Here is a 12,925-nt window from a genome sequence, read left to right on the forward strand (position 1 = left end):
TTTTAATGGGGTCATATCCCCCCCTGTTGGTTGTAAGGAATATTGTGTCATTAGAATTAGGGTAGCTTGTTTTGATGAAAGCTGACCACTGAAGGGGACTGGAGCTCCATAGAGAGAACAGGGGCTGAGGATGTGGACTCAAGATGCAAGGGGAAAACCCCAGGAATTTAAGCAATGACATCATCATTTATTCACGTTTCTTTGATAAAACCAGACTAGAATTGCTAAAAAAAAAATAATGAATGGATGTATAACTGAATAGTGGAGCATGTCAGTGAATCAATTACACACATACTGTACATTTAAAGACAACAGGAAGGTTGTGCATTCATGCAATAAATGCTCACATTAAACTGTAGGGGGAAAAATGGGGTTGAAATGTTACCATTCCATTGCTGTTATTCTTTTACTCTCTACACACTCCATGGACACTACTATTTAACAAACCTCTCTCACTCATGCACACACACGCACGCACGCACGCACACACACACACACACACACACACACACACACACACACACACACACACACACACACACACACACACACACACACACTGGTCTGTGATGAAATCTCTTGTGGATAGCAGAGCTTTAATTACAAGGAGGATCGTCTTTAGCCCCACTGTCTCTGTCATGTCACTAAGTCCCTGAAGTAGAATCATCCACTTCTCTTATCCTAATCTTGTTTGCTCCTACACGCTCACTTTCTCAGTCTCTCCCTGCCTGTTGTGGTTACCTGTCTGCAGATAATCTATCATCTCTCTCTTCCTCTTTTGCCCTCTCCATGACTCTTCTGCTGCTCTGTTGTCATTCACCTTGTTCTAATAAACGTGGGTTGGGCATTGTTATGGCTGCACGATATGAGGAAAATATCTAATTGCGAATATTTTGACTGATATTGCGATTGCGATATGATTCACGATATTGGAGGGAACAATCGTTTTTGTATCATTATTCTCATTTTCATTGAAAATTATTGACATTGAAAGAAATTAAAATGGTTATAGTGTGATTTTTGCGAGGATCTGTACCAAACAAAGATTTTTTTCTTTAGTCTGTAGGATGCGATTTGTAGGCCGGGACATCTCTGCAGCACCACAGTACTTAATTCAAAATGGTTTGACACATATTTTGCCATTAACAAATATTGCGCCACCCTGCAAATTTGGATATTGCACTAGTCCATATTGCGATTTCGATACAATTGCGATTAATTGTGCAGCCCTAGGTATTGTGATATCAGCCAAAAAGGCAGACATGTATGAAGGGGTCATCAATCATCCTGTCAATCCTTTATTTGCAATCATTTGGATCATGTGCTTTCCGTTTTTATATGTTATCAGTCTCTCCTCACTCCATCTTCCACCCTTTTTCCTTTCCATGCTTCTTCTTCATCTTCTTTCTTCTTCAAGTGCAATGCAAACATTGCATTTTCTCTCTTCACCACCTAAGTACCTCCTAATCGGTTTTGGTTTTATTGTGTCTCTTTTTGTTTTTTGCTTCTAAAGTTTTTTTTAATAAAAGCTTATTGGATGATTGATAAGAAAGGAAAAATGAGAGAAAAAGATGGAGGAGGGGAAGGAATGCTGAGAAGGACAGGGAGAAGAGGAGGAGGCAATGACCCAAATAATGCAGTGAAGTGAATCAAAATGAGCCTCCTATAGACTTCAGCTTCACACCCATCCACACATTCCTCTCCGTCCCTGACAATCACAACATTTGTTCTTTCAACAAGATGCAGCAACATTAAAAAAAATTAAAGGGAAAAGATATTTGCTGATGTAACACTTTACATCAAGATTGTCAAAGCTCCTTGAGATATGGGATATGGGTTGTGTTGAGATGCTGTATCTCCTCCCATCTTTCACCTCACCTCTTCTGACTTTCACCATCATCCTCCACATACACACGCACATGCACGCACGCACGCACGCACACACACACACACACACACACACACACAATCTCCCCCTGCTTTCACACCCCCACCCCCACATCTCCCAGGAGAGGCGGTAACATGGAAGCACAGAGATGTAAGGTTAGGTCTTCTCCTGCGCAAGATCCTGTGGATATAGAAAGAAAGACACTAATGCATTATTCATGATGCTATGTCACCTATCGAATACCAAAGCCCGTCTACGGAAAGCCGTTCCACTCCCTATTCAGCCCCATTGTACCGAATTTGGTTCCACCAGAGTTCCACTGGGGGTGATCGCGGTCCAGTGCTAAATGAATGGGACTCTATGGAGCTAGACGGCTAAATTTGTCTCTTTCGCCTGATTGTTGTTGAGAAATCTCAGATTTGATTGTAGTTTTTGCAAGTTCAACATGTATTATAGGTCAAAAGTTGAATGAACGAGTACTTGTGTCCTGCCGATTTCTTACAGGTTGAGTCGTTGTTGCCCATAACACGCTAGCATTCTGCTAATGAATGCTGATTGGTCAGTGAAGGACTGATTACGATCAGAGATCCCGCTTGACGGCATCCGAAGCAGAACCAGAATGTCAGAGTGAATATTTCGGCGTGGTCTTTAAAACATTAGCAATTCTCTTTCTAGCACGTGTATTAACAGGGAGAGGCTAACCTGTCAGCTGTGTTGTTGATGCTTCGAGAGAACAAAGGAAGCGACTCAGAGCTTGCCGTAAAGCATTATCTCTGGCCGTATATGTGTATGACGTCATTGACATTTTAAAAGGCTTTTTAGAACAAATAAACCACTTTAAAAAAATCTAACACCCAGCAGTGTGTATTTTCTTAGCTTCCCCTTTCGAATGCAACATTCAAATTACTAGACAAATATGATATCCTGAGAAAAGTGGAGTATTTGAGGGGTATAGCTCCATAGAGTCCCATTCATTCTGCACTGGCGTGTGAGCGCCCCCTATATGGAACTCTGGTGGAACTGCAACCAGTTCAGAAGCCGGAAGTAACGAGAGAGTTAGACTTTAGATTTTTTTAAAGTGGCTTTTTTGTTCTAAAAAGCCTTTTTTAAATGTTAATGACGTCATGGAACTGCAACCAAATTCGGTACAATGGGGCTCAATAGGGAGTGGAAAGGCTTTCCGTAGACGGGCTTTGGTGGAACTTGTTCCCTTATTAGAAATGATTTGCTAATACCTCAGTTCACACACACACACACACACACACACACACACACACACACACACACATTACATAATTTTAGTTCTGTATTATTTTCCGTTTAATTGATCTATTGACAGTGACTTTTCCATGAATGGGAGTGCATTGCCAGCTGGTCGCTATGGCGCACGCGCCTGACACCGTCTATGCCTGGCAAGGCAGCAGCCTTACGTTAAGCTAACTGGCAAAACAATATGGAAAGCTATGAGATGTAAATGTCAAAATAAAGGCGTATAATTGTCCGCTTTAAAAGCCAACGTGAATTATGGACTACAGAGGCCTATAAATAAAACAAAAAAAACCTAGAAGATTACTCATTTTGAATGCCATGTAAATAATAATAGTAGATTGTGTAACAATGTATTGTTTTAGTTAAGTCAACGCTTCCTGAATACAAACTTTTATTTTGAAAAATGTAAAGACCGGATATGTTTAATGATTCTTTTGAGCTTGACACTTGAGGGGCAACTAAGCAACGAACACAGAAATAACATTGGGAGCTCGGCATACTGTAACGTTAGTTCCTGCCCAAAATGTCTTGTATCCCGGTGCTTCATTCTCCGAGGTGACCGAGGTCAGAGCAGCTGCGGCATGGCGCTGGTCACCGTCCAGCGGTCGCCGACACCGAGCACTACCTCCAGTCCCTCTGTGTCTGTAAGTATCTGTGAACTGGTTTGACATTTCGGCTCACTTTCGTTGGTCTGTCACCGCAAGAATACCGTTAGCCCAGTTTTCACTGCTCGGGATTTAGCGTTATGTACTGTACATCGGTGCCGGTGGCTAACTTAGCTGTTAGCATCATGCTGTAACCTAAAAGTAACCTCACAGTCCTGCAGAGGGATGCAAGTTTGTCTTTGTCTCAATATTTAGATGTGTGCAAAGTTAACTCAGTTCCTTACTGGTGTCAAGTTTTTGCAAACTAACGTTAACTCTATCTTAGCTAGATAGTGTTAGCAATTAGAGCTCCTTTGCCTACTTCCTCCCCGGGAACCCAAAGTAATTTCAGAAAAGCCGCCAGATAAACTAACACGTCTTTTAATTGCAGCTTGCAGATAGGTAATTATTGGTTATGTTTATTCTACGATTATACACCTGGAATATGCTGCCTTCTGTACCTTTGTCCAAATTGCCATGTCATGTCAGCACCACATCTAACGTTACAAATGTATTGCTATTATCACTTGTTAGTGGAGTGACAGTGAATGGAGAGGAGCTGCCTGGTAAGATGGTTAGTGTGGCAGGCCTGTCAGACTCTGTTGGACGCAGTGGGACAGTCTTCTTATTCCCATTGACAATTTGAGGCTTCATACTGGCTCAGGAGCTTGACACAGACCCAGGCTGGGGTGGTGTGGCTGCCATAGATTAGACCTATGCTATCATGCTAGGAATATGGTAAATTTGCCACAGTGATGTAGGGGCTGATGTTAGCTAGTCTCTCAGACTGCCTTCTTAAAAGACACATCTCGCTGAAGATCCTGACCTCTGGTTAACACAACATGACAGGAATTCAGCCACATGCAGCTCAATTTAACCTCAGTCTTTTGCAGAGACTGACTATGTTGCAGATATCAAGGCCAGTTTGGTGGAGAAACACATGGGACAGCCATGCATATTATGGAGAATGGATTAGGAAACCTAAAACATCAATAGAGCCACTATTATTATAAATGGCTGCAGCACATTACATTACAGCTCAGAGCTATATTATTATTATTATTATTACATAATGAACATTGGAGACATATGGACACATTAAAATCTTGACCAGGATGTGCCAGATCAAAGAAATGGCACACATGAATTATGATTAAAGATGAAATGATTATTCTTTAACCCAGTAGTGATGGTTTGTAGCTTTGAGGCAGTGAAAGGAGCCGAGGCTGAGGTTACCAGCTTCTTGTCATGAGACCCATTTCTGATGGGAAGCAGCCATGTGAGCACTCTTGTGAGATGTCTGATGCTGAGAGGGGTGGTGGTAGGGTAGGGTGCTGGGAAAGGCACAGCACAACAGGGCAGTGAATTGAGGTAAGAGCTGGGAATGAGGTCCAGAAAGAAAGATGAACAGTCATGAGAGGCACAGCTGGAATGCCATTGCCACTTCAGCATATGTGATAGGCTTTTTTTTCCCAGTATGCTGCCTCCTAAACCTTTTATTAGGGCTTTGGCAATTAATTAAACACAGGTTTCATATTATTGACCCATCAATTAATACAGCTAGCATTTTCCCTTCAGCACAGTGGAGAATAGCCACCCTATAGTGGTAGTGTAATCTGCCTAGCAGCACACCAAATCCTCTGTTCTCATTGGCTATAAGACCACTCCCTACACATCTGCGGTGGCATGGTAACCATGGAGATCATCCTGTACATTATATCCCACCCATGGCTGCTGTTATTATGGTATGTTGTCTTCATCACATATTAGAAGTATACAGCCCCTACATTCATCAGTAATTTTGTGGAGTGAGTGCTTTGCAGTGGTGTAATGGTATACTGGGATCACATATGCCTTTGAAATCTGCTGAGCTAGGCATTTTGTCAGGTGTGTGTGTGTGTGTGTGTGTGTGTGTGTGCGCGCACGCGCAGGAAGTGTTTGAGTCCATGTATGGACTCGTATTTCTCCCGTGTCACCATATTTTGCCTTGAAGGCAGGCTGTTAGGCTGCTGATGCAGAGAGCATCATTCAGCCAGCTGCCTCTCTAGGCCTAATCACATTTGTGGAAGCAGGCACAGGAATAGATGAAAACTCCATCCTCATCCTTTCTCCTCAAGCTTCTGCACCTCCTGACCTCGCCATCTAATCTTCCTCATCCATCATCATGTATCATCATCATTCATCAGCACCAGCATTAGCGTCTTCGTTATTGTTCGGTGTCCCATGCCTGTACCTATCCCTGTGTGTCCATCCATACTGTGTGTGTGTGTCTGTGTGTGTGTGTGTGTGTGTGTGTGTGTGTGTGTGTGTGTGTGTGTGTGTGTGTGTGTGTGTGTGTGTGTGTGTGTGTGTTGGCCTGTGTAGTAGCCAGGATTGACAGATTGATGCCAAAGAGAAACTTCCCTGAGTTTTGTGAGGGATTACCAAAACAGGCTGGGATTAAAAGTGTGTGTGTGTGTGTGTGTGTGTGTGTGTGTGTGTGTGTGTGTGTGTGGCGAACTGTGCTGGTTGCAGTGGTGGGGGAGGATGATTGCATTTTGGAAAAAGAGACGGAGAGGGGAGGGCATGGATGCTAAATCTGTTGCAGCCTCACCCCTGGTCTGTGCTCTGAGCCTCAGTTCAAATACCATGCTGGCCCTGCCTTGTAACTGAAGTTAGAGATGAAAGGCTTCACGTAGCCGCCAGCCAATTTAGCACTCTTTTAATGCAAGGTTATTTGAGTCTGACTCAGCGTATGAAGCAAAGCGAAGTCTCTTTGGTCAATCTGATACAGTGTGTCCTTTCCAAAATGCTAGCTGCTGGTGCAGGACTGATATGAACTGACGCAGGTATTGCATAATCATTTCTTCTGTCTGTCTCTGTAGGAATCAGGCAGTGGTGAGGATGACCGTCGCTCCCAGCCCAGAAGGTGAGACCACTTCCTGTTTTGTCATACTCTGTCTCCAGTTTCCTGGAATAACTTTCACACACTGCCATTGAGTAGCATCACTAGAAACTGTAAATTGAGACTCAGGCCACTAGGGGGAGACATCAGATTAACAGTGTTTCTTTAATTACTGAGCCACATTTTCTGTTACAGTTCTTAAAACATGAATGCAATTGGTTCATTGATTCAATATAGTGCTGCATAAAACTTAATTTGACCTGCAAAAGGCCAACTTATGTGTCAAGCTAAAACCAGTTCGTCAGTGCCACCAAAATGAAAATTCCCTTCATCTTTGCTTAGACCAAGACTGTAACAAATAAAAGGAATTATGTCCACTGAAGTTGTTTCCCAGTGAGTCGTATCTATCAAAACTCCTGTCCTACAAACACGGGTGTTAACAAAAAGTCTGTCTTCACCAGATTCACATTGTCATTTTGTATAGTTCTACTAGTTACCATGTTCAATAAGCACCTTAATACAACAGTCCATGTCAAGGAGAAAATACAAAATGTTAAAGCTAGTATAGCTTTGTTTAGTAAAGGCAACTGTCTAACTGTAAATGTAGTTTAGGAATTCTAAACATTTTTGATTTTATGATTATATTATTGCCCTCTGAAATGCATAGCACTTAATGCCATTTGAGGATTTTGCCCCGTGGCACCAACCATTGTGGTAATAACGGTTTTTAAATAGTTTTATTTTTCTTATGCTGCAAACAAATGATGTCTTTGTAAGTGCTTTTGTCAATATTTGTTCAGTCCACTGATGTCATAGGCTGGGGGATTGATTTGCATGATTCTACCTGGTGGTTGTGGTGGAGTAGATGATTTGCTTTTGCGTGTATATCTTCATAAAAGACAATGACGTCAGCACTGTTATTGTCCTTTTGTTTAGATAACTCAGGTGTCTTTGTCATTGGGCTGTATCTTGGGCCAAGGCCCTCTACAGAATTGGAATGAAATTTATAGACTTTTTGCCTATAAACAGCTACCACTAAACATGGAAGATTTGTCTTCACTGTCCTGTAGCAGAAAGGTCTGACCCAACAAAAATTGCAACATGACAGCAACACGAGTTTGGAGTTGCTTTCTTTGAGAATGCAGCCCTAATAGCTAACTGTGCCACCTGTTGCCAAAGTATCATCACTGACATGGAGCTGGAATATAATGAAGTTGACTAGCTCAAAGGTTTCACGTTGCCTCGAGCTCGAGCACCCACGGAAAAAATACTGAGCATCCACGTGTGCCAGACTGCCTGTAGACTACATTCATTTAAAATTAAACATTGCAGTTGTTGCTAAGTGGAGCGCTGATCGCGGTTACGTGTCAGTTAAACTTCTCATCTCCAATCGTATCTATAGAGCTCCAGCCAGCTCACAGCGGGTCTGTGAAGGTGGACAGGCCAGGCGGCAAGCCAGCGACCCCGGCAGGCACCCGTCGGCTGTCACGTCAGACTGTGGAGCTTCTGAACTCCGACAGTCGGTCAAAATTAGCCATCAATTTTCATAAAATGGCCCATATTTGAGCTCTACATAGTTGATTTCTCGCATAAAAAATTCTCAGAAGTGGATTTAGTAATGAAATAGCAGACGAACAATGTATAAAGTTTTCAGTTGTTGGCCATAACAGCAATCCATGGTTGTTATGATTGTTGCAGCGCTGCACACCAACACACTTACCTTTGAATTTCTGATTGGGCGCGCCAGCTGTCAATATGGGTTATTACCCAGTGTGCTTTCTTGAATGGTCTCAGTGTTTTATTTAATGTGAATACTAGTTTACTAGAGGAGTAACTTAGTATTTGAAGTAATGCAGTAATGCAGGAAGTGTGCATTTAGTTGCCATGCTTATTGTGTTTCCACAACAAGGTTAGTGAGTAAATCTACTGAAATGGCCACCACACCATAACAGAGGAGTGCGATGTATAAGATGAGAAGGCAGAGGTTAAATCATGTATGTTATGGTTGTAAAAAAACAATGGCTATCTGTACATCTTTGCCAAGCGCAAACCAGTACGTAAGGCATCAATAAATCGTTGGGGAGGGTCATGCCTTTTTTCTCTATCATTTTGGAGGGTCATAGAAAAATGTATTGCTGGCGAAGGGAGGGTCAAGTCTATTTTGACTAAAGATACCAAAACTCCTCCAGTAGCCCCGCAAATAAAAAACAAACAGTCCCTTATCACTTTAAATGTTATCCCTACATTACAGTCTGTCCATGGAGACGGTAGCACACAACCAATAAACAGGGAGGTGAACATTTGAATGGATTTTGTAAGGGACTTAGCGGACTAACCTAAGCTTTGAAGTGCTATCTAAACCGTCTAGCTTTGTCGGTAGACTTTTTTGTGTCTTGATTTAAATGTATCTTGTTATTACTGTCGGTGTTGTTTAATACAGCAGGTAGGCCTAATGAGACACTGCAGTAAGACATGACCGATATACTCCTACAGTGTTGACAGACTGGACTGTTCATATCTTGCTCTGTGAGGCCAGTGCGGGCTGAAGGATTGGTCTGAGTGAAACGTTGCTTTCCTGTCAGGAGACCGTGGAAATCGGATACAGGGTAAAACAGAATGCCACGCACAAACGTTATGTTTGTCAGAAACCTCGCACATAACAGATAATGACAGATTTCAACCAGAGTCCTGACTCTAAAATCTGCCAGTCTGTACCAGTGTTGTCTCAGTGTTGAATGTTGTTGCTACGAAGTAGAGCAGAGTTCTACATTGCCAGAAGGAGATTTAACTCTTGTGTCATTTCCTTTTTCTTCACCTTTGGGCTTTGGCTGTTGCCCAGGATCGCTCAGATTTTGTAAATGTGTGTGTTGGACCCTGTCACACTACATGAGCCCAGCAAGGTCTGGCAAAATCAAATACATCTGAAAAAAAGCTGGTCAGGCTCCCGCTGGTCTAGAGTCGTTAGGAGGGTCAAAGTCTTCAGTCCTGAGCTCATTCACACAGCAGGATAATGTGCACTAACTATCAAGCTAAAAAACAAAAAAATAGTTACGTCTGCATAATATGCATTGGCTGACAACAAAGCCATAATATTATTGAGGCGATTCATCCTGAACCGATTACATCTACAGAGACATGTAGGGGTGGGTGAAGTGCTTATGCTAAATCTACAGTACTGCAAATGTAACAAGACAGAAATTAAACATGGATGTTTTATATCCTCTATTTTTAAATGGAACAGATATGGATTTGCACCAAAAACTAGTCACTTCTTCCTCCGCCAGTGGACTAACCTTTACAAAGGTTCATTTGAATTTGTCCCCAAGTTTTGGAGAAATCCTGCTCACAAAATTCAGACAAACTGGACAAAAGCATGACCTCATTGGCAGGGGTAATACCATTTAAACACCATATACACCATATGATAGTAATTTTATGATTGCAACTGGCCCAAGACAAGCCAAGGGCGTCATGTGGAGCACTTACTGTATAGTACATGATGAAACCTGGAACAGAGTGGATTTTAACCAAAAGTAGAACATACTAGAAAAAGATGGTATGCTATGTCACACATAATATGAAAATTGAAACTTGGTGATATCACTCCTGTAAGTATTTAACACACCCCAATAGTGCCAAGAACGACATGTGGTCCCAATTATTGGTTAGGTAATACAACAAAGCAGCAGCAGCTGGTGAAGTCATACCCACGGATATGTCCACACACACAAACACACACACACACACACACACTAGAGAACGAGGTAAAATAAAAATCATGAGGGTTTGATTTCAGTATTGCTGGGAGAATGATCTTATTCCCCATACGCCTAACATCATTATAGTCCTGTTTTACCATTTACCTAGCTCACCATTTGCTCAGCATTAGCACACGCGCACACACACACACACACACACACACACACACACACACACACACACACACACACACACTGGAACAGACACGCAGGGTGCAGCCAAGGGGCTTGCTGAGTGACCCCTAATGTGTATTACATAAGAGATGAGGTCCAATTAACTCCCCACCCTACATATGGATTCAAGTAGCAGCAAGGACAAATATACCGTATAGGAGCCACTGAGACTGAGGGGAGCTTTGGCTTTTGCAGTGCAGTTATATTTTTATTTTGCATTGATTTCTCGCCCTTCTCCAGAGTCTTTGTCTCTTTTCTCTTTCAGTTATTTAGTTGACTACTCACTGACTCACACCCCGTATCTCTCCCTGAACGTCGCTTTCATATAGACACACATAAACAGCTGTCTGTACCCGCTGCACCACACCAGTGAAGTATAACGTTACTGCGGTGCATTAATGAATCTCTGCCTGCCACACACTGTTGCCTCAGGACTGACACTGACTGTCAAGGACAGAGTTTTTTTTCTATCCAGAGTTACGAAACTAACATTTGAAGTTTTTGTTCTGTTGTAAATCAATCTTTAAATGGTTGGAAAAATTGTGAAAACGGCTGATGAACTCTGTTCTGCTGTGGCGGCTGAACAAAAGAGGTGCTTCCTATCCTTCTTGTGATTATGCGCAGGGATATCATGTGATGTGGCACAGCTGTTAAAGGTCGCAGGATCACAAGATTGAAACATAAAGTTTAAGCATAAAGTAAAAGCACACCTGTATTGGCCCACTTGAAATGTCAGTTGCAGTCCCTGCTTTCAGTTCTCTATCTCCGTTTAGTTTGTAGAGTGCCTGTATAAAGCAACACACCATTGCTACCTAGTTAGAGCCTAGAGGTGTGTCAGTGTGATGCATTTACTTTGGTCAAAAGCCAGCTGTGGATGGGGAAAAGCCTGTGAGAAGAAAGAGGGGTGGCGTTTAGCTGTTCTCTTTCTGACCTTATCTGTCCATTGTCTCACTGCTGTAGAGCATTTCCTTATTCAGATGCTGTTTGTTTTGGATAATAATACAATTGCATTTTCAAATTATTTTAATGGCAGGCAGAATCTATTTGGGTGGCAAGAGGAACTACTCTGTGAGAAATAACATCAGCCATTACTTCACAACAGCAGACCAACCTAGTTATACATCAGAATCATTTGTGTTGCAAGCCTCTCCCTGCACTGTTAAGTAGTAAGTTTGCATGTTAGTGACTCGTGCATCAGGTCTGACCCACATGCATATAAGCCGAGCAGGTTCATCAGGCCAAGAATTTAATAACTCTGCTATTAGAAGAACAAGAGGGGCAAGGTGCAGTAATGAACACCAAGCCGTGGAAACACCATCTGTTTTCACTGTTTAAGCACCATCTCCTCATGTGGAGACATGCCTCGATGAGTGTATAGGCTGTTCCTCTGTCATTTACACTCAACAGTGGATACACACCTGCCTCTTGTCTTCCTACAGTTAAACATACAGTAGACATAACAATACTCTCTGTCCTAGATTACTGACTACATGGGCATATTTCCCACCACATAAAAGAGAAAAAGATTGTATATAGGGCACAAAGTTATACATGCAGTATTACATGCACCAAATGTGACACGACCATCAAGATTCATGAAATTATGTATGTTGTGTATCTTGTGGTTCAAATTAAATGGAAATGATATGATAAATTAGGACTGGGCAATATGGTGAAAATCAGATATCGCGATATTCTTGTCCTAATACCTCGATGTCGATATTGTGGCGATATTATAGGGTTGACAATTGGTGCTTTTAACAAAATATCTTCACAATGAGATTTAAGATAAATAATCTTCAGTAATGTAGATAGAATGACTAAGTGGGTAAAGGTAAAAATAATAGAAGAGCTAGAACAGTCTGGTAACACAGAAAATGACATCACTTTACTGTAATGCAGCCTTTAAAACCAGGAAAAGACAACACTTAAGCCATTTATGATATTATGATTTCCAAAATCTAAGACGATATCTAGTCTCATATCACGATATCGATATGATATTGATATATTGCCCAGCCCTATGATAAATATATTAATCCAAATCCATCCCCTTAATTATAAAAAGTTGAATTTGGCCATAATGCACCAAATATGTGACATGCCACAGCATTTTCATTACAAAATGCAGCAAATCTAATGATTTGAGGCCAGGTGGTTTTAGCCACTGCTACAACTCCATCACACTTCACCTTCAGTGTGATGGCCATTTTAAGAGGAAAGGGAGATGGTTTTTTTTAGGACATTTTTTCATGCTAGATAAAATCCTACTGCAGGTTATATAGCTTTAATGTGGAACAGTATGCCT

The 12,925-nt window shown here is 41.8% G+C and overlaps 1 protein-coding gene across 1 annotated transcript in view; it reads left to right on the forward strand.

Annotated features, from left to right (window-relative positions):
- The first annotated feature begins 3,609 nt into the window (after nt 1–3,609).
- The window catches only part of ssh2a (slingshot protein phosphatase 2a), a 30,656-nt gene continuing 21,340 nt past the window's right edge, over nt 3,610–12,925 (forward strand). The window contains exons 1-2 of the mRNA XM_078246641.1: nt 3,610–3,801; nt 6,666–6,709. Of these exons, the coding sequence (XP_078102767.1) occupies nt 3,739–3,801; nt 6,666–6,709 (107 nt within the window). The 5' untranslated portion in view covers nt 3,610–3,738. The remainder of the gene's footprint in view (nt 3,802–6,665; nt 6,710–12,925) is intronic.

This window comes from Sander vitreus, chromosome 3 (assembly GCF_031162955.1).
Source record: "Sander vitreus isolate 19-12246 chromosome 3, sanVit1, whole genome shotgun sequence".
NCBI lineage: Eukaryota > Metazoa > Chordata > Actinopteri > Perciformes > Percidae > Sander > Sander vitreus.